The sequence below is a fragment of the Sciurus vulgaris genome (assembly GCF_902686455.1).
Source record: "Sciurus vulgaris genome assembly, chromosome: 10".
Classification (NCBI taxonomy): domain Eukaryota; kingdom Metazoa; phylum Chordata; class Mammalia; order Rodentia; family Sciuridae; genus Sciurus; species Sciurus vulgaris.
In genome coordinates this window covers 5,048,077-5,068,427 of record NC_136470.1, presented here as the reverse complement: position 1 = coordinate 5,068,427, position 20,351 = coordinate 5,048,077, and the positions used below count along the sequence as shown (strand labels likewise).

Sequence of the window (20,351 nt, the reverse complement as noted above, 5' to 3'; positions counted from 1 at the left end):
GACTTCTTCCTGCCCAGGGAGCTAGGCCTGCTGGGGCAATGGTAGGGGTCCCTGTCTCCAGTCTCCACATGCCCGGGGCTGGCTGGGAGAACAGAGGAGGGCGGGCAGAGGAGTGAGGGCCTAGCAGTCGCATGATAGGTGTGACTGACTGTCAATCAAGGCGCAATTAAGGCCCCGGCTGATTTTGAAAAGCGGCTGGCAGTGCAGTGGACCGGGCGTGACCAGGGACTCCCACAGCCTGGCCCTTTTCCTGCTGGAGCCTGGCTTCAGATCAGGGGTGCTGGACACTCTGCTGCGGGAGGTGGCGCGTGGTCATTGACCGACTTACTGTGGGATAGGGGTGCGAGCAGAACACCGTGTACTTCCGGATGATGCCGTTCAGCTTGAGAGGCGGAAGCCAGGACACGAAGACCATGGAGGCCGAGGCCGCAGCCGCCTTCACGCCCGCGGGCGGACCTGGAACTGGAAGAGGCCAGCGTTTAGTCACGGCTCACAGGACGCATGGGCCGTGGCCCCACAGGGCCCGCTGCAGCTGGGTGGCCCTGCTGCTCAGCTCTGAGGACTAGGTTCTGTTCTCCAGGGCCCGCAGGACACAATCGAGCCACATTCGTACCTTGAGGTCCTGACCTATGGCCTCGGAGCGTGAACTTACTTGGAGACAGGACTTTCAAAGAGGCCGATGAGCTAAAATGAGGCCATCAGGGTGGACCCTGCCCCACTGCGACTGGGGTTCTTGTTAAAAAATGCAAGTTAGACACAGAGAAATGCATGTCTGCCAGGAAGATGACTTGAAGGGACACAGGGAGAGGAGGCCACCTACAGCCCAGGGGACAGCCCTGGGCCCTCCTGGCCCTCAGGACATCCAACACTGGCCACAGCTTGCTTGGGTTTCTGGCCTCCAGAAGTGTGAAGCCACTTTGTGACGGCCTGTGAACCAACGGCTGCAGGTCCAGCTCCTGTTCTCCTGGGGAGACTTCTCTCCATTCCTGCCCCTGTGACCTCCCATCCCTGAACAGCTGGAGAGCTTTGGTCACTCTTGTGCCTCCTACGGTTTATGACTTTGAGGGGGCAGGGATGTGTGTCCTGCCTCTGCAGCAGAGAGGCATGACCATGAGCGGCCTTGGTCACCAGGGGACACTCTTGATTGCCCAGAACCCTGCCATGGCTCCTCTGTACCCAGAGAGGGATGGAACTGTGACTCATGGTGAGGTCTTTGTGTCCAGGGGTGGTGGCAGGTATGTATGTATATGGCACACCTCACCCAAGAAGGCAGGAAATGGCGTCCACGCTGTGAAGCAGGAGTAGGGGCAGGGGCCAGCTGCACCCCCTCCCAATCCTCAGTTCTCTAGGCTGGGGAGGGAGAACGGGGCCGAGGTGGCGAGGCCTGGGAGACAGGGAAAGACACAGACCTGCTGTGGAGTGGCCTCAATGTCAGTCCGACTGTCCATGGGAGATGGTTCCCACCAGTGGGAGGCCTTGAGATTCAAGCCAGTAAGTCCTGGGGAGCCCGGGAGGGTCTCTGGGTCCCTCCGTCTCCTCGGGCGGCACAGCTGCTCAGTTGAGATTGTGGGAGGTGAGTGTGGATCTCCTCAGGGTCACCTTTACTCTTGTAAGTCTCAATGACAAAACCAGCCGCTCTGGGGAGAACCAGTTTGGGCTGGACGTGGTCATCACCATTTGCAGGTCTTGGCCAGTCCTGCAGACAGTGAAAGCTGGAAGAGGAGCTCCTGTGAGTGACGGATCCTGGAACATCTCCATTGTCCTGGGCACTTGCCCTTGGGCTTCCCGTAGGTGAGGGGTCGCCAAGACTTCCAAAGCTGGCTTAGAGATGCCAGGACTCCTCCTGGGCACCCAGCGAAGAGGGTGTCCATTGAGCATTTTCATCTTCATGGACACCCTGGATGAGCCAACACTGTCCCCTCCTTCTGGAGAGCAACCTGCTGGCCAAGTCCCCATGCTGAGCACTGCCAGAGGCCAGCATCTCTCCAGGAGCCCAGGTGCTGCCTGCTCATTTGCAAGCCAGGTGTGACTATAGGAGGCTGTGTGTTCATCACTATGTCAACCAATGAAATGCAAGCGCGAAAGAAAGATGTTTCCATGGCAATTAAAGGGCTGCCTCTGGAATGCTTCCTTTGATAGAAGTTAGGAAGGTGGGAGAGAGGGAGAGCGTTTCCTCCACTGATTAAAAAAAATCAAGACAGGATCTTGATTTTATTAGCAAACGTCTTGGTAGATTCCATTTTATTTGTTTATCTATTTTTTTAACATGAAGGTCTAGGAAAGCTTGTGTGGTTTTCATGAGCTCCTGGCCCCTACAGTGAATTTCTGACACCAGGGTTATTGGGTTGACATAAAGGGTGCAGCCTCGAGGATCTGTCTTCTACCTTCTCCCCGTTGGCCAGGCCAGACTCCCCTGCGAGCTGCAGTTGCTGTTTTCTCTCAACTGCCAAGCACGTCTCTGTGAGGGTGTCACGGGGACCTCAGGTGGACCATGCCCTCACCCGGGCTGAGCCTCTCCTCTCCCACTGCATTTCGGGAGGTGTCCCAGATGTCTTCTCAGTCAGAGGAGCTAGAGCCGAGAATCCTCTTCCTCCCCTGAGGGGCATGTTGAGTTCCTCAAGCCCTTCAGAGCTGCCTGGGGACATGATGGTGAGTGGCTGGGATCCTTCCTGGCTGGGCGGTGTTCTCTAACACTGGCTCCTTTCTAGGTCCTTGAAAGTGTCCTCCTCCAGGCCAGGATGGTGATACAGGGCTGTGGGATCCCTCTATCTGGAACCTTCTTCCACCCTCTACATTTTCCCTGAAAACTTACTCTTCTCTCATGTTCTTCTAAATATCAGTTCCTCCAGGAAGCAGGCTAGATGGCCAGGGCCCTTTGTTCTCTCTAGACTCTTCTCCACGGCATCTGTCAGAGCCCACTCAGGATGGCGTGCCTATGCTGTCTCCTCAACTGGCCTGCTGTCTCTCTAGGACTTTGACCAGTATCTGGAACATTCTAGATCCTTGATGCAGATTCTCTAAGTGAGTGGGGAAGTGATTTCATTAGTTCATGTGACAGCCAGGGTTCTAAGGAGATCGTGATCCTGCAGAGGCTTATCTGCACAGCTTCTCCCCAAGAGCATGGGTGATAATTCCTACCACAATGGCTGGATCACTCCTGTGTTTACCTTATGTGGCAAAGGTGATGGGGTTTGAAGATATATGATAAAAGGAGAGTTTCCTGGGCGGCCTGACCTAACCCAACAGGTCCCTTACATGAGAGGGGGACCAAGGGGGAGGGAGGGGGATGGGAAAGCGAGAAACTGCAGGATGTAATTGAGTGGATCATGCTATGTGCATGCAAGAACACTTCACGATGAATTCCACGTTTATGCACGTCTATAAAGTACCAATTTAAAAAATAACAAATAAATAGAAGGAAGCACAGCAGAGGAAGGGGAACCAGGAGAGGGAGGTGGGGAGGGGAGGTGCAGCACTGGGATCAAAATGGAACAAATCATATTCCATGAATATAGAAGCATGTCAAACGAACCCCCCTATTATGTACAACTGTCATGTGCTAATGAAAGCGTTTAAAAAGAAAGAGGAGCCCGAGTCCAGAGATGGACAGCAGAGAGATTTGAAGGCATGGAGACAGTCCACCACTGGCCTGATGCAAGAGTGTTGGTGGGGCAGGGTGGGGAGAGTGTGGCAGGTGGAGAGTCTCCTGGGGACATGCAGGTCTGTCACGTGGCTGTGGTGCTATCTACTGCACAGGACACTGTCCCACATGCTGTGTGACCCTGGAGTCCTAAGCAGTGTTAACAGGCGGGTCTTCCCACTGGACCGATGCCGTCAGTGTCAGCTGAGGGGCAGCTCTGATGGTGGTGTGTAAGCACACACACCCACACCCACACACACACACCTGGAAGGTCTACTGAGACCCACTGCCACAGGCACACACAGCTCAAGATATGGTGGCCAGCGCCTTCACGGCATCCGCCTTACTCCTCTCAGCTGAGTCTTCAGAGGTCCCGCCAAAGGTGTGACTGAAGGGAGGGAGGGAGGGAGCCGATGTCAGGAATCACACCCGTGGCCCGCCTTTCCCCCAGCGCCTCAGCAGTCATGTGCATCAGCAGCGTGCTCAGCAAATATTTGAACTTGAGCACAACCATCTCTATTTGTACATATATAATGTTTATTTTTGCATAAAAAGATTGAGGCTGAAACCAGCTGATGCCTGCAGACTGAAAGCAGCAATTGAAAATTAATAGATTATATTCTGTTTGCACTCCTTTCCCATGGCTGTGCGTAGATCATAGTTCTTGGCAAATAAAATGATATTAGGATCTCACGGATGTTTCAGAGTTCAGAATTAATTGTTCTGTGCTCAAAAGCAGAAAGTCACATTTGCAATCTTCTGCATTCCTACTACAAAGACAGAGGTAAAAGTTCTCATTGACTGGGGCCCGGGCAGTGAACCTGAAATGTGAGCAATACAGACTACAAGATTATGTGGTATGGACCTGAAATGTAAAGGGTCCTCACATTTAAGGATCTGAGATGACATCCTTTGGCCTGAGAATATGACCCCAGACCTGAGGATGTGTCTATAAGTCCAAGAATTCTTAGATAAAGACTGAGAAACTATTGAAAGGGTAGGAGATGCGATCTCTAAACAAATAATTGCAAAACATCCTTTGCAAAAGTAAATTTTTGTCTTTACTGGTGATAAAATTTCCCTCTTTAGGATGACCAATGACCTCCACACACTAACAATGCAAACTGGACCTTCAGGCCCCTTGAGGCTGTGGAGTTAGCACCAACGGTTAGGAAGCCTGTAAGGCATACAGGGCTCATTGGAAGTTTCTAGTTAACATATTAATTTCTCTTTATTGGTGAGAACATGGATAAACACTGAAACTTCAACCTATGTCTAAAATAATGCCTTAATGAGGAAGAAGTTAGTGAACTCTGGCAATTATTTTACTGGCGCTCTGTCCATATTTTAATTCAAGTTGGCAGTGTGATCCCAAGTTCAAATAGATGACACCTCCCCAGCAGACGTGCAGGCAGGGCCTGTAGTGTCAGTTGGATGAAGCATTTCATCTGTGAGATTAGCCTGGGTCTTTTCTTTCAGTCAGACACAGAATTGCACTCACTTGTATTGACTGCTCACATATCATTGCTACTAGATACTGGGTCCACCAAAGTGGCCGGCACTGTTCTTTACCACATGTAAATTAGTACACTGGAGATGAGTTCATCATTATACTAGTTTTTGCCCTCCTTCCACCCAGTCTCTGCCCTGCTTCTTTCTGAAAGTGCTGATTTGCTCTGATTAGTACTGACACTCAGTCTGTGTACCACCAACCCAAGTGGAATCCTGGGCCCCTCCCCGGAGTATTTGGCAGACCCAAGGCAGGACATTGTCAATGCTGGTTACAGAAGCAGGAAAGAGTTGTTGGACAAGTTAGACCTTGGGCCTTGGGGGTCAAGTTCTATGACTTCTAAAACTGGAGGATTCCTTAAAAATTGATCCAAAATTGAGTCAATTGGAGCCGTGGAGAGCCTTTGCTTCTTATTGGAGTTCTGTATTTTCTTCTGAAAAATGAGAATGTTGACATTTGTGTTGTGGAACCATTTGCTCTTTAAATGATTCTTGCAGTGACATCTGGTTACTCCTTAGCAATGTCAAGGAATCTTCCACCCCTGCTCTGAAGGAGGGGAGCAAATAACCCAGGATCTGGGGCAGGAGCAGCCCGCTGCAGGCCAAACTGGGTGGCCCACGTGGCTTGTTTTGTACGCTGAGTCATGCAGTCCAGTAGCCGCTACTTTGTTCATGAGGTCCATCTAGTCCAGGGAGGGCTAGGTGAGGGGCCCAAGGCCCATGGGCAGCAGGGGACAGTGCTGGCGTTCACACAGCGCTTTGTCCATTATATTTTAAAATTGGATCATGCCTCTTTTCACTCAGGGCTTACCCTGGAGGGTGTTGCTCGTGATGAGTGGCATGCTGTTGGCACTGCACTGTGACTAACTCAACATCTTTGAGCAGAGCTGGCTGACACTGCACCATGCTTGGGATGACTGTGTGTTGTAGAAAAACTAAAGCTGGTGAGGACTGATTTTGTGAACAGACACTATAACTTGAGAAGGGACCGAGTAGTAGTAGGAATCCTGTGTGCCAGGGGATAGATGGGGCTGGTCAGGGAGCAGGGCTTGGCTTGCTGAGATCAGTGCACCCTGCGCGTTGGAAGAGAGCCCTCTGAATGCTGGGAAATCGGGAGAGGAGATGGACAGGCTGGAGAGAAGGCCCAGTCCTTGCCTCTGTGCTGGGTCCCCAGCTTGGCTTCCAAGACTCATGTGGGAGGGGTTAGAAATGAGATTCTAGCCATCAAACCTGCAGATACTCAGGAGGTCACAAGAAGTAGGTAACGGCTCTCCCTCCTCCACCTTCCTGGCTTCCTGGGGAACTGAGTCCTGAAGACCAGACAGTGGGCTGCGAGCCACGTCAGTGTGGCGCATGGGTGTGTTGGGGACTTGGGCCAACACTGTCTCTGCTATGAGTCTGCGCTGAAATGTTTTTGGAAGACTCTGAAGGCACTCATTTGATATTGGCTGCTCTTCCTTGACTAAGCTGGCGGCAACTGCTTTGCTATTTATTGGGACTTAACTGTTCCTTAAATAGCTCAGAGAAGGCACCTGAGGGTCTCCCTTAGAATAATAGAAAACCCTTTGCAGTATGGCTTGTGTATGTTTGGGTAATGGTCACGTAACCCAATCCAAATCGGATTAATAGCCGAAAACAAAATGAACAGTGATTTAAAATTTTACCCAATCATCATGAATCCTTGTAAGAATTTAAGAAAAAAAAATCATACTGTGAAGCTCTTAAATCGCGGCCTCCTGCAGTGATTTAACTAGCCTAGAATAACATGGCCTATGCAGGGCACAGTTTCCAGAGCTTATGAAGGTGCGGTTATCAGACCTTATGCTGTGGGCAGAGAGGCCCTGCAGTTGCTCTAGGAGGATGCAAAACAGGTGCAGAGGTACTGAGGCAAAAGGCCTGTTTGTTTAAAATGATACTTGGCCCCATAAGAAGCAAAGCAGAAAAGAGGAGGAAGAAGAGGGTCAGGAGAAGGGGGAATGGGAGGAGGAGGACTGGAAGGGGGAGGGAAGTGGGGAGGGGAAGAGGAGGGGGGATGAGGGAGGAAGGGGGAGGGGGAGGAGGAGTAAGAAGGGAGGAATAGTAGGAGGAGGGGGAGGAGTAAGAGGGAGGGGGAGTAGGGGAGGGGGAGGAGTAAGGGGAGGGGGAGTAGGGGAGGGGGAGGAGTAAGGGGAGGGGGAGTAGGGGAGGGGGAGGAGTAAGGGGAGGGGGAGGAGGAGGAGGGGGAGGAGGGCAAGGTGGGGAGGAGAAAAGGGGACCCAACGGATGCAAGGAGCGCAGGCAGCCCAGCCCGGGAGGCCTGAAAGGCTCTGCTGAGTGTCGTGAGGACATCAAGGATTTCCCCGAGTGAGGTCAAGAGCAGCCTGGTGGCCAAGGCTGAGAGTGACTCAATGGCTTCAGCCCTGGAGTGCTGCCACTTGGCAGGAGCCTGGCATGTCCCTGGGCGTGCAGCCAGGAGCTGAGCTCTCCGCCTGCTGCCGTCCGAGTCTCACCGTCCTCTTTGGTCCTGGTGAAGATCTGCTCGCTCCTGACCCCGTCCCCCGCGCGTGTGAAGGCCAGCACCTGGATGCTGTAGTTGGTGTACTTCTCCAGCCCGTCCAGCTCCAGGGACGGCTGTGTGGTGGTGACATTCTTAATCTCGCCCAGCTCTGGAGGAAAAGAACAAGGAAAGACTCCCATGACGGACCCATCAGCACTCACATTCCCACGCTGTCCCCAGGGTCCCACAGAACTCAAGAGGGCAGGAGGCAGGCACCATGGGATACCAACACCATGACCGCCATTGGCAAAATCTCTTGCAGCCACCTGCCCCAGAACAGCAGGCAGAAAACTGACCTGGGAAACAGTGCTTCAGTCCCACCCCAGGCTGCCACTCAGGAGCCTCAGGCAGCTGCTGGCCAGCGTGGCCCTGGAGCCCCACACCAGCAAGCCTAGGTTCATCTGTAATTCCTTTGTACTCATTACAAAGCTCCTGCAAGTTAAGGTGTCTGTTCGCTTTTATTTTTTAAAATTCTAATCTATACATATTTTTAAGTGCCTCACTTTGTCTCCAATGTCTGAGCTAACACCTATCCGGGTGGCAGATCCCACGTGGTGATGCAGTATTGTCAACTGTAGTCACCAGGCGGTACAACAGAGCTCCAGAACTCCTTCATCTTGCATAACTGAAACTTTGTATCTTTGGGGGAAAAAAATAGAAAATGTGAGCGTGTGAGGTGGTGGATCCGCTCCTAAGCTGGGTGGTGGCGAGGGTTCACGGAGCACGCATCTGTCAGGACTTCCACGTGCTCACCTTGAATGCAGTTTTAATTTGTCAGGAACACCTCAAAAAAGCTTAAAAAAATAAAATCAAATATATAAGCAGGGAAAAAATGTGTCAGAGCGAGTGGCTCAGCAAGCTCTGCTTCTCACCTGGAGTGAACCCCGCGGTGTCACTGTGGCGTGTCAGCTTTTGCTGAATACACCCCCTTGCTGGAGTGGGACCAGCTAAGGATATTCAAAGGCGAACATCATGTTGCCCCGTCTTCAGATGTTACTCAGGGCAGTGTGGGAACACTTGAAATGACATTTCAAGTGCCTGCGTGGTGAGCAGCCCTGGGTCTGGAAGAGAGTCACCTGCAGAGCCAGCGATGGGGTGCGAGGAGCCCTGGGACCTGAGCATCCCACAGCAAAGTGGCTGCTGGTGGTTGCTGGGCAGGGCGTGCTGGCCAGTGTACCAAGGGACGACAGATGTGAGAGCGGCCAGGGGATTCCTCCTGACGAGTGGTCACCTTTGGGTGTGTTTCAAAAGCAGTAAGAGCTCTGCGTTAGTAGAGGTGGCTGACGTGCCAGATGCCCTTCCTTAGGTGCTGGCCCTGCCCTAAGACTGGCTTCATAAATCAGTCCAACAGTCCCATGGCTTCCGTTGCCCGTCCTGTGACAGACAGGAAGCAGAGAGAGAGGGTCAGCCTGCTTGAGGCCAGGACCCTGGAATGGTGGCTGAGAGCCCAGGCGAGGAATCAGCTGGCACAGACTCACATCCACAGTCCACAGTCTTGGCCCCTGGCCTGTGGTCTCTTGGTGAAATGAGGGCAAGCAGGCTGAGCCCAGGGGAGGCAGCAACAAGATGACCAGGCCCGCTGGACACTCCCTCCTGTTCCCCTGCTGGCTGTCCTTCTAGCCTTTGGCCATCCCGGGCACTGTGCAGAGGTTCAGACATTAGGAGACTCCCTTTCCTCCATCATGCTGGCTGGGGAGCATCCTTTTAAAAGTGTGTGCTTTGGATCAAGGGTCAAGGTGGAGCTGGATGTGACATTAAAGGGGAACCTGAAATAACGCATGGGGTGGTCAAGGCTTGTCAGGCACACGCCAGGGAGAGAAGGGGTGGCATGCGGGTCACAGAAGCTCAGACCCCTGTGAGGGGCAGGCCTGCCCACCTGGGGCAGATGGTGGGCGAGTTCTGTGGGCAGGCGCCTTGCTGAGGACGGCCTGAAGGGTGCTTCTGGAGGGAGCGGCAGGCGCCAGCCTTTAAGGTCACAACTGGGGGTCTCAGCAGGTGGCTTACGAAGGAGAGAAGCGCTTGCTCGTGCAGGTGGTCATCATGCATGCACATGCCAATCACTGAGCGCCCAGATGCACTGGAAATCCTCTCCTCCGAGAGAGGGTCCTTCCACACTCAATCCTTGTTTTCACTTTCCTGAACACAGCTGGTACAGGCCATTGGATGAGGATAGGAACCCCAAATGCTAATATGAAAACTTTAAACTTACAGCTCCTCAAAGTCTTTTCAGATTTAGAAACATCTGCACTTGGCAAAGATCCACCCACGCCCACCCACAGGCGCACACAATCAGGGAGAGTACTGATGCGCAGGCCGGGTGCTGGTTCTGAGGCCTTGGCAATGTCCTTCGACAGCTCAAAGTCCTTGCTCTTTCATCTTTAAGGGTACAGGGGGTCTGACTCAGAGACAGTCCAGTGTCCCAATAGGGCAAGCTGTGTGATGGGGACAGAATAGGATGAGAAGCAGAGCGGCCTCGTGGCCTTCCCTCCCAATCTGTTTAAAGAAAAGTCACAACTGCACAAAGGAGTTCAATCTGCCAATGAGTCAGAATCAAGCTGACCAGGTTCAGTACTTAGGTGTTCACTGACCATGTTTACCAACACGGCTTGGAGTCGTGCTGTTCTGATAAACTGATTTATCCTGAACCCCGAGTACAGCTGCGCTCGAGCCCCGATTCAGACTGCCCGAGCATGGAGTTGAGTTTTGACATCCCCTCCTGCTCCCTGGGAGGACAATCTGCTGACTGTCGGAGAAGGGCAGATGGGGGAGGTGGCCCAAGCAAACACACAGCGTCCAGCACTGGACACACACACACACACACACACACACACACACACACACACACACACACACACACACACACACACACAGATGATCTAAAGTGCAGTGTTTAGTTGAGGGAATGAATAAAATAAACTGAAACAAATATGTAGAACAAATTTGGAAATCATATCCCTTGCAAAACATCTTTTTGAAAACAAAATACTTTAATATATTTATTTATATCTGCATCATTCTCAGTTTTGAGGCAGAAAACAAAATAGGGGAGGGAATAATTTTTGAGGCAACCCCAAGGGCCCACATGCCCGGCAGACCCTGACCTTTGGCTCAGGGCCCTCTGTTGCTGTCTGGGAGACAGAAGAGATGAGAAGGGGCTAAGACAGGTAGAAGTGGGGACTTCCCAAAGGGACAATTTTCCCAGAAATCTCTGATGAACTCTTCCCAGTAGGTCTTAAAATGTTTTAAATTTTCTGATTGCGACTTTAAAACTCAGAAATTCACCAAAATATTGTATATTTAACTCGGCCTATCCAGTGTATTATCAGGTATTTTATGTGATCACATTAAGAATAAAATGATCATACATATTTTGTAAAGTATTTGAATCACTAGTTGAGCAGTGGTGGTAACATGTCTGTCTGCAGTCATGTGGTGGAGTGTGTGTGTGTTGTGTCTGGTGTGTATGATGTGAGGTGTGTGTGTTGTGTATGTGGGGTGTGGGTGTGGTCTATGTGTGGTACACTGGTGTGGTATGTGTATGGTGTGCACGTGTGAGGTGTGTGTAGTGTGTGTGGTTTGTATGTGTGTTGTGCGCAGTTATTTGTGGGTATATGATTGTGATATATGTGGTGCATGTATGGTATGTGTGGGTGTGTGTGTGGGTGTGTGCTGTGTGCGATGTTTTCTCCAGGTGTGGCACACACAGTCTCACATAGTCACTGTGTGCTCAAGCTGGCGTGAGGACAGCCAGCCTGGTGCACAGCCTCAGGACTGGTAATGGCAGGGAGTGGCCTGCTCCCAGGATGTCACTCATCATGGTAGCAGGCAGGGAGGGGCTGTTCACAGCGGGTTGTCTCCAAGGGTCTTTCTTATCTTGGAAATTAAGCATGGAACTTCTACACCTGACATGGATCGTATTACCCAGTTCTGGGGGTAGAGGTATCTATCTGTAAGAACCGTATATATCTGCAAGCATTCTTTATTTAAAGAATCAAACACTGTTGAATAGTAAAGTTTGTAAAGCTTTCAAAGTATGAAGCCATATTGTCCACTTCTAAACTGAGATGTTGACGCTAGTAAATACAGGGAGACATGAACACGTGGAGATGAGGAGGAAGGTCACCTCTGGGTGTTGGAAATATTTCCGGCAGGAACAATACAAGAAATGATTACAGCGTAACTCTGCCTGTAGGTGAGCACTGTCGGGTCTTGGGTTCTGCCCAGTCAAGGTGAGGAGTGGAATCAGAAGTGCTACACAGCTATGTCATGGCATCTTGTCAATCAATTAGGACCTTTTGCAAATTTTCACTGCCCTTTTTACTTTTTTGGTACTGGGGATTGAACCCAGGGGTGCTTAACCACTGAGTCCTTATTTATTTATTTATTGGGTACCAGGGATTGAACTCAGGGGCACTCAGCCACTGAGCCGCATCCCCAGCCCTATGTTGTATTTTATGTGGAGACAGGGTCTCACTGAGTTGCTTAGTGCCTTGCTTTTGCTGAGGCTGGCTTTGAACTCACAGTCTCTAGCCTCAGCCTCCCAAGCAGCTGGGATGACAGGTGTGCACCACTACCCTGGCTTCACGGCCATTTTTTTTTTTTTTTTTTTGGTGGTGCTGGAAATGGAACCTAGGCCCTTGTGCATGCTAGGCAAGCTCTCTGCTGCTGAGCTACATCCCCAGTCATTTTAAACACTTTCCTTGTATTGGAGGCAAGGTGGTTAAAGAAGCATCTACTTCTATCTGCCCTCCCTCCACGGGCGCACGCTGCTGGGGCTGGGGCTCTCTGCTCTCCAGCGCCCCTTCCTGCAAGACTAGAGTGCTCACTGAGCATCCAGGTCTCCTGGACTCAGCACACAGCAGGTGCTCAGTCACAGGTCTGCTGCAGGCCCAGCAAGTGCACCTCTTTAGAAGGCCTCCCGTGCTGGGGCTAAGAGGTGCGAGACCCTGCTTGGAAAGGGGGGTTGCCCTGAGAGGCAAGCCTAGTTACAGACAGCAAAGGCCTGCACACTGGCCCTGACTTAGCAAATGGCCTCTTTGACTCATGCATATTCTTTCCTTTGTGCTGGCGCCTACAGTGGAGCCTGCTGCAGCCCGTAAGACCCTGTGCGTTCGTTACCACAGTAGGGACAGGGATTTGATTGGCAGAACGAACCAGGACCAGCTCCTGAGCAGGGGTGGGGCAGGCTCTTGGGTGCTGGCTGTACTTGCTCCAACTCAGAGAAGAGCACCCATTGGGGGACCAGACCCAGAGAGGAGGAACACAGAGGGGAGCGTGGGTGGGTCCCGGGGCGGTGGACACAGGAGGCCGGAAACCAAGAGGGGCGGGTGCCATACCAGCAGCCTCAGACTTAGGCAGATGGTGAGCAGACCCTGGGAGGCCTTCCCTGGGGAGGGCTGTAGCCTCGCTGTGCACATAACTCAGCAGCAGCCTGGCCTGACTTGCCACATCTACCATCCAGAAGCAAAGACATCGGGCTTCACTTGAAGACTTCTGATTCTGCTGCCACCTGAGTGGGTCTCTTATTCTGTCTTTTATTCTCTTACTCTTGTCTCCAAGAAGCAAGAGAATTTTTCCCAACTTGAAAGAAATAACACCCATGCATGTGCGCACACACGCACATACACACACACACCAACTCACACAAGCAAGAGAAGGAACAAGGCAGAGAAAGAGAAGGGGAAGGAGGAGAAGAAAAAGAGACAAAAACAGAGGGTTCTGGACCTTCTGTGTATGCACAGTGACTGGAACCCAGGGCCTAACACCTGCTGGCAAGGGCTCTACCCTGGAGACACACCTCCAGGCCCTGGGGTTCCAGATGTAATGACTCCTCTTGGGGAATAATCATGTTCCCCTCAAGGTGTTCTGAAATCTTCCTGAGCCTTCTTGTAGTTCAACTACAGAAACCTAAATAATTTCTGTGCTAAATTTATTTGGGGAATAGGAAGTGACCAACTTTTTAGAATATGTATCACACAGAATGTTCTAGATAGAGATTAAACTTTGGATGCTGCCTGCAGAATCTTGACATAGATACTGATAATTAGAAAAGTCTGTTCTTGCCTGATTTTCCAAAGGGCCTATGCTGCACATTGATCTTTGAAGGTATGTGATGTTTTAGACAGCTTGTATGCACCTGTTAAAACGTGGGATGAAAGACAGCAGGAAAGAGGAAAGTGTCCATGGATAAAAGGTTTCAGTCATATCCTGAATCCCTCCTTAGGAAAGGGGTCTGAAAATCCCCCAGCACACTCTTTGAGGCAAGCCTGCAGTCCTAGTTGAGTCCCCTTACCTCCATCCATGAGGTTGGCCCAGTATATGACTCTGAACCCCTGGAGAATTCCATTCAAGGCGTCCTTGGAAAGCGTGGACCAGGAGATTGAGATGCTTTCTGGCGATGTTGCTATGGCTTGGACATTTTCAGGGGGGTAACTGGGCACTGAAATGAAATAATTAGAATTTATAATAATAGTGGATGGTTTATGAGCAAAGCAATACTGAATAATCAACATAGGTTGATAATCTAACATGCAAGGATAAGGAAAAAATTGCACTCAGGCCCCCCAAATAAAGGAAAAACACACCACTTCCTTATATAAACATTATGATAACTAGTAAAACATCTTGATTTCATGCATTTATCACACTGGATTCCAATTTAATTACTACACTTTTCAGGAGGTCATCCCAGACTCAAATTGAGCACACTTTTGATCTTAATGCTGAAGTAAAGACCACTGCTTGTCTGATTTATTTTCTCATTATTCTTGCAAGGTGCCTATTTAAGTTACATTTACTTTTTACAGTGCATTCCCTCCATATCTAGTAACTTCTGGCATATAAATTGGAAGCTTAGCTATTGAAAAGCATGGAAAGTGACTACATAGACACAGCTCCTTCACTGTCTCCTTCCCAAGAACACTTTTCAATACTGCAATGTTTTGTCAGAGGAAAGAGAGACAAGGAAATAGGAGGCAGATTGCTAGAACATTTGAAGCATTTTAAATACTGAGTTTAGGCAAATCTTAGATGCAAGAGGATGCACAATAGCCACAGAAACTCACATCTTCATTTAAAAATACGAACATCAAAACAAAACCCAAAAGGTACATTTAACCACCATTGTAAAGATAATGAAGAGAGAGTCTTCAAGTTTCTGCATATCTAAGACTTCTCACCCCTAAAAATCGTCAGAAATGACAGGTGCAAATCATAATTCGCCTCCTCAAATCTCTGATCCTCTGGCTGATTACACAAGGTAATGTTGTGGGAACCTCCTGCCTCAAAAGACACCATGATTTGCTACCATCTACCCTATGTCTTCTCTCTTCATCTAAAACACTAAGGTGCCGTTGTACATCAGGGTCCTTGCTCTAGTTTCAAGCTGCTGGAAATTTGAACTTTTAGGCTGTTTTGGTGTCCTAGTGAAAGGGTGAATTAATTCATCATGGTCACTAGGGGGTGCTTGATCACTGCAAGATCTGCTCCAGACAGCCTGCTACTAAGCCTTGTTTCCTGGGGTCAAAGAATGCTTGAAAATAGAAAGCAATAATTTAAAAAAGAAAGAAAGGAAAGAAGGAAGGAAGGAGGGAGGGAGGAAGGGAGGAAGGGAGGAAGGGAGGAAGGAAGAAAGGAAGGAAGGAAGGAAGAAAGGAAGGAAGGAAAAGAAATCTTAACATCGATTTGGGAGAAATTCTTAGAAAATCAATTTCCACATTCTAGTCCGGCTCCTGCAGTGTTAGGAAAAGTCTGGGCTCATATGAGGAGAAGACCAATTCTTGTGCTTGAGATGGACCAGGAAGGTTCCAAGAGGGGAGTGCCTTCTGGTTTTGCAACACAGACTGCCCAGGATGTGACAGAAGTGATGTGCTGGATGAGGTGCTTAGGGTGGCTTTCCCCCCAGGGGCCCAGTCATGGCGAAGCCAGCAGGGAGCCGGGGCATGTGGAGCCCAGAGCCAAGTATCAGGAGGGAAAGGGTGGGCTGTGCCCGTCCGCCACCTACCGTCCTCAAGGGTGGTGGTGATGATCTCCTGGGAAGAGGGTCCGGTGCCGGCCCGGTTGCAGGCCTGCACCACCAGGCCGTACTGGGTGAACTTGTTCAGGTTGTCCAGAGTGTAGACCTCGCTGTCCCCCGTGGTGTCGATACTGATGATGTTGAACTGGAAGTTGCCCCCAGTGCTGTACTCACGGTAACCTATCTGGTAGCCACGGATAATCCCGTTTTGCAAATGCTTCTTGGGAGCCTAAACAGGAGAGGAGAGGGCGTACTAAGGCTTGTGGCGGGACCCGAGTGGGATCAGCACCCGCAGCCACAGGCAAAGGAGCACACGGCTGCTTTAAGTCTCAGAGGGCAGACGTAGCAGAATCCGACACAAGGCTCCCTGTATTTAAGAGGGTCATGTTCCAGGACCCCCAGGGGAGGTCTGAAACCACAGACAGGCCAATCCTATACACCCTATCCCTTTTCCAGAACATACATCTCTGTGATAAAGTCTCATTCATAAATGAGGTACAGCCGGCGACTCATAATAACTAATAAGGAAGCAGAACAACCATCACAACATACTGTAAACTTTTTTTTAAAAAGTCATTTAAAACCGATGCTTGGTTTGTTTCTGAAAGTCTCCAGTTACTGTTGTTAGATCAAGGTTACCTGCAGGTACCCAGAATCACGGAAAGCAAAACCGAGGTAAACGGCGGCCTTCCTCACCGTGGAGCCTGGGCAGCGGCTTCCTCCCCTGCCCGTGATCCCCACCCTCACCACCACCTCGGCGAGTCCTGCAGGACCGGTCTTCACAGGAGGTCACCACGTGAAAGGGGGCACCTGACTCCTCAGTCTCTGCGCGCAGACTCTGGGTCAGGGGGCCCTGGAGGACTAGTCTCACTGGTGGGAACGTTCCAGAAGACAGACTGGGTTGGTGGTGTCTGCGGGTGTGTGCACCAACCACTGCAGCGGAGCCGGCCTTCCTGCCTCCACCCACAGACCCCCACCAAGCTCGCCTCTGCACCCGGCGTCCTCCAGGCACCGGAACAGAACGGATTTCAAAGGATCACAGCTCTGGCCTCCTGGAGCCCAATTCTAAGGAAGCATCCCTGGGATGAGTGGAGGGGAGCTGAGCCATCATGGGGAGGTGGCCTCTTTCCTGAAGGCCCAAGTCGCCCTGGCTGCCGGTGGCTCTGCTCTGCTGAGGCGAAGAGCCCTTGAACTGCAGATGGTGCGGTTTGCGCTGGCCTGCGGGACCTGGGGAGCCAGACCCTTTCCATCCGCATGAGCAGCACCAGGTGAGGCCCCAGGGAGCGGAGGACTCGCAGCCTTCAAGGCTGTCAGCAGATGCCAGGGCTTGTGCACATGCGCAGTGGCTGCTCTGTGTCTGCTAGGGATCCGTTGTCTCCAGGACTCCCCTGGGGTGCCCAAAACTGGACGTTCAAGTCCCTTACATAGAGTGGCATAGTGCTGTGACCTGCACACATCCTGTGTGTGCTCCGTTTTTTTAAAAAAATATTCATTAGTTGTCAATGGATCTTTATTTTATTTGCTTCTTTATATGCAGTGCTGAGAATCGAACCCAGTGCCTCACACATGCTAGGCAAGCGCTCTGCCACTGAGCCGCTGTGTGTGCTCTAAATCTGTGCTTTACTTATAAGACCTGATCTGATGTAAGTGCTAGGTAAATATTGTGACACTGCATTGTTTAGGGGATAATGACAAGAGAAAAGTATATGTGTTCAGTACAGAAGCATTCTCCCCAGTGTTTTTTATCACAGTTGGTTGAATCCCTCAGTTACAGGGGGGCTACTTCATATATTCTTATGTACATTTAAGTACAAACTGTGTGTCTCTTGGGGTATGAAAAGCTTTCTCTGCCCTGTAAGTGCTTATAACCCAGAAGGAGAGACCAGGTACACACTTCAGAGACCACTGAGCACTAGGAAGCACCGAAGGCGCAGGTCGGCAGCATCCAGAACGGGGAAAACGAAAATGGTCTGAAGCCACCCAAAGAGACAGACCTAGGTGGGCTTGAAGGTGGCCAGGGTTCAGGGAGGTGCAGGTGAGGGTGTGGTGGGCAAAGCCTGCAGAAGGAGCCCAGGGAGGGTGCCCAGGCATGAGAAGGGACAGAAAGAGGGAAGAAACCCAGGACGAGCAAGTCCTTGAAAACTAGCAAATGTGAAGGAGGGGAGTAGGGACAGCAGGAAGTCAGAGAAGGCTGAGCACGGCCAGGGCTCCGTGGATGCAGCAGATACATGCCGGTTGCCTGGCACGCTTGCTCCCTGTGAGACTAGATGCCCAGGCTGTCCCTGGGAGTCAGCCTGTGGTGCACAAGAGAGTGACATCAATTCCTCTTCTATCTTTAAATTTTTAACCAATACATGGAAATTGTACATATTTACAGGGTCATTCTCTTCAAGCCGGTTTCTGCACTTATGGTTTTCTTGGACTTGGTTGCTTTTATCAACACCCAGCCTGATTGAATAGATTTACAAAGTGCTAAGAGGTCTGCGAAACAGTCACGGCAAGCACTTCATCTGTCAAGCGGCATGGAGCTGGCTCCTGAGTTAGGAGCTGGTACTTCTGTTACTAAACACGAGGTCACTGTGCCTTTGAGCCAAAGATCCGTTGTCTTTTCCACTGGGGAGCGGTGGCTTTCTGCTTTGTTTTCAGATGGGTGTGAAGATTTTAGATTCTGAGAATTTGAGTACATGGAAATTTTCCTATGGCAACTATTGAATCACCTTTACATTTTCTAATTAATAGAATGTATTTCCTCACTCAAGTCAAATTTACCAACAAAGAGATTTCTCGTTTTTCATGTAGCTTTTTAAAATCTTTTTATAAAGATTTTGCATTGTAGCAACACGTAGTGGTGGGTTCATTTCGACACATCCGTACGTGCAGGGAAACTGATTTGCTCCACCTGATCCCAGCACGTGCTCCCTCCCTCCCCCCCCCCCTCCCCTGTGCCCCTTCCTCCACTACTCCGGTCTCCATTCTATTTATGTGTAGTTTTTTAACTGGTGTTTTATAGATTTCCATGAAGGTGAAATTCACTGTGGTATGTTCATATATGTACGCAGCATACTTTGTTCACTTTCAGTCCACGATTCCTCCCTTTTTCCATCCTGCCTCCCTCCCCCTTCATCTCCTTCCTTGACTTCACTTGTCTCTTTTCTATTTTCATGAAATCCACTCCCCTTTTTTATTTCCTTATTTCTCTCTAGCTTCTGCAAAAGAGAAATCATTGGACCTTTGACTTTTTGAGTCTGACTTATTTCTCTTAGTGTGATGTTCTCCAGTTCTGTCCCTTTACCAACAAATCCATCATTTCATTTCTCCTTAAGGCTGGGTAAGACTCCATTGTGTGCATGTATCACATTTTCTTGATTCATTCATCTGTTGATGGGTCCTGGGCTGGTTCTATATCTTGGCTATCATGCAGGGCACTGCTATAAACATTGATATGCCTAAATCACTATAGAATGTGATGAAGAAATCAAAAAAACTTAACACCCTAAAACAAAATAATCCAATCAGAAGATGGGTAAAAGAACTAAACAGATATTTAGAAGTCCAAAAAAATTTCACCAGAAAATTCTAGAACTCGTAAATGATTCCAGCAAAGTAACAGGATATAAAATCAATTGTTTTCCTACACATCAGTGATGAATCAACTGAAAAAGAAAATAAGAAAACTATCCCTTTCACAATATTCTCAAGAAAAAAATTTAGGAATCAATCTAACAAAGGTAAAAGACCACTACAATGAAACAAAGAAAACTTAAGAAAGAAATTGAAGACGATGTTAGAAGATGAAAAGATCTTCCATATTCTTGGATAGGCAGAATTAATTTGGCAAAATGGCCATACTACCAAAAGTGCTATACAAATTTAATGCAATTCCTGTTAAAATTAATTCTTATTAAAAATTCCAATGATGTTCTTCATAGAAATAGAAAAAGCAGTCATGAAATTCATCTGTAAAAATAAGAGGCCCAGAATGGCCAAAACATCCTCAGCAAGAAAAGTAAAGCAGGCGGCATCACAATACCAGACCTTAAATTATACTACAGAGTTATGGTAACAAAAATGGCACGGTATCAGCACCAAACAGGTCTATAGACCAATGGTACAGAATAGAAGACACAGAGACAAACCCACATAAACACAGTTATCTCATACTAAATAGAAGCTCCAAAAACATACATTGTAGAAAAGATAGCCTCTTCAACAAACGGTACTGGGTAAATTGGAAATCCATATGTAGTAAAATGAAATTAAACCTTTATCTCTCACCCTGCACAAAACTCAACTCAAGGTGGATCAAGGACCTAGGCATTAGAACAGAGACCCTGGACCTACCAGAAGAAAAAGTAGGACCAAATCTCTATCATGTCTCAATAAGACCCCTAAAGTGCAAGAAGTAAAATCAAGAATTAATAAATGGGATGGATTCAAACTGAAAAAGCTTTTCAGCAAAGGAAACAATAAAGAATTCAAAGAGAGAGTCTACAGAATGGGAGAAAACCTTTGCCACCTGTACCTCAGATACAGCATTAATCTTCAGGACATATAAAGAACTCTAAAAACTTAACACACGCACACACACAAACACACACAAACACAGACACAGACACACACACAAATAACCCAAACAATAAATATACTAAGGA

The 20,351-nt window shown here is 49.4% G+C and overlaps 1 protein-coding gene across 1 annotated transcript in view; it reads right to left on the bottom strand.

Annotated features, from left to right (window-relative positions):
- Positions 1–20,351, bottom strand: part of DSCAM (DS cell adhesion molecule) — a 738,606-nt gene that overhangs the window by 82,066 nt on the left and 636,189 nt on the right. The window contains exons 17-20 of the mRNA XM_079155833.1: positions 15,688–15,928; positions 13,978–14,124; positions 7,639–7,794; positions 329–462 (exon numbers count right to left, since the gene is read on the bottom strand). Of these exons, the coding sequence (XP_079011959.1) occupies positions 329–462; positions 7,639–7,794; positions 13,978–14,124; positions 15,688–15,928 (678 nt within the window). The remainder of the gene's footprint in view (positions 1–328; positions 463–7,638; positions 7,795–13,977; positions 14,125–15,687; positions 15,929–20,351) is intronic.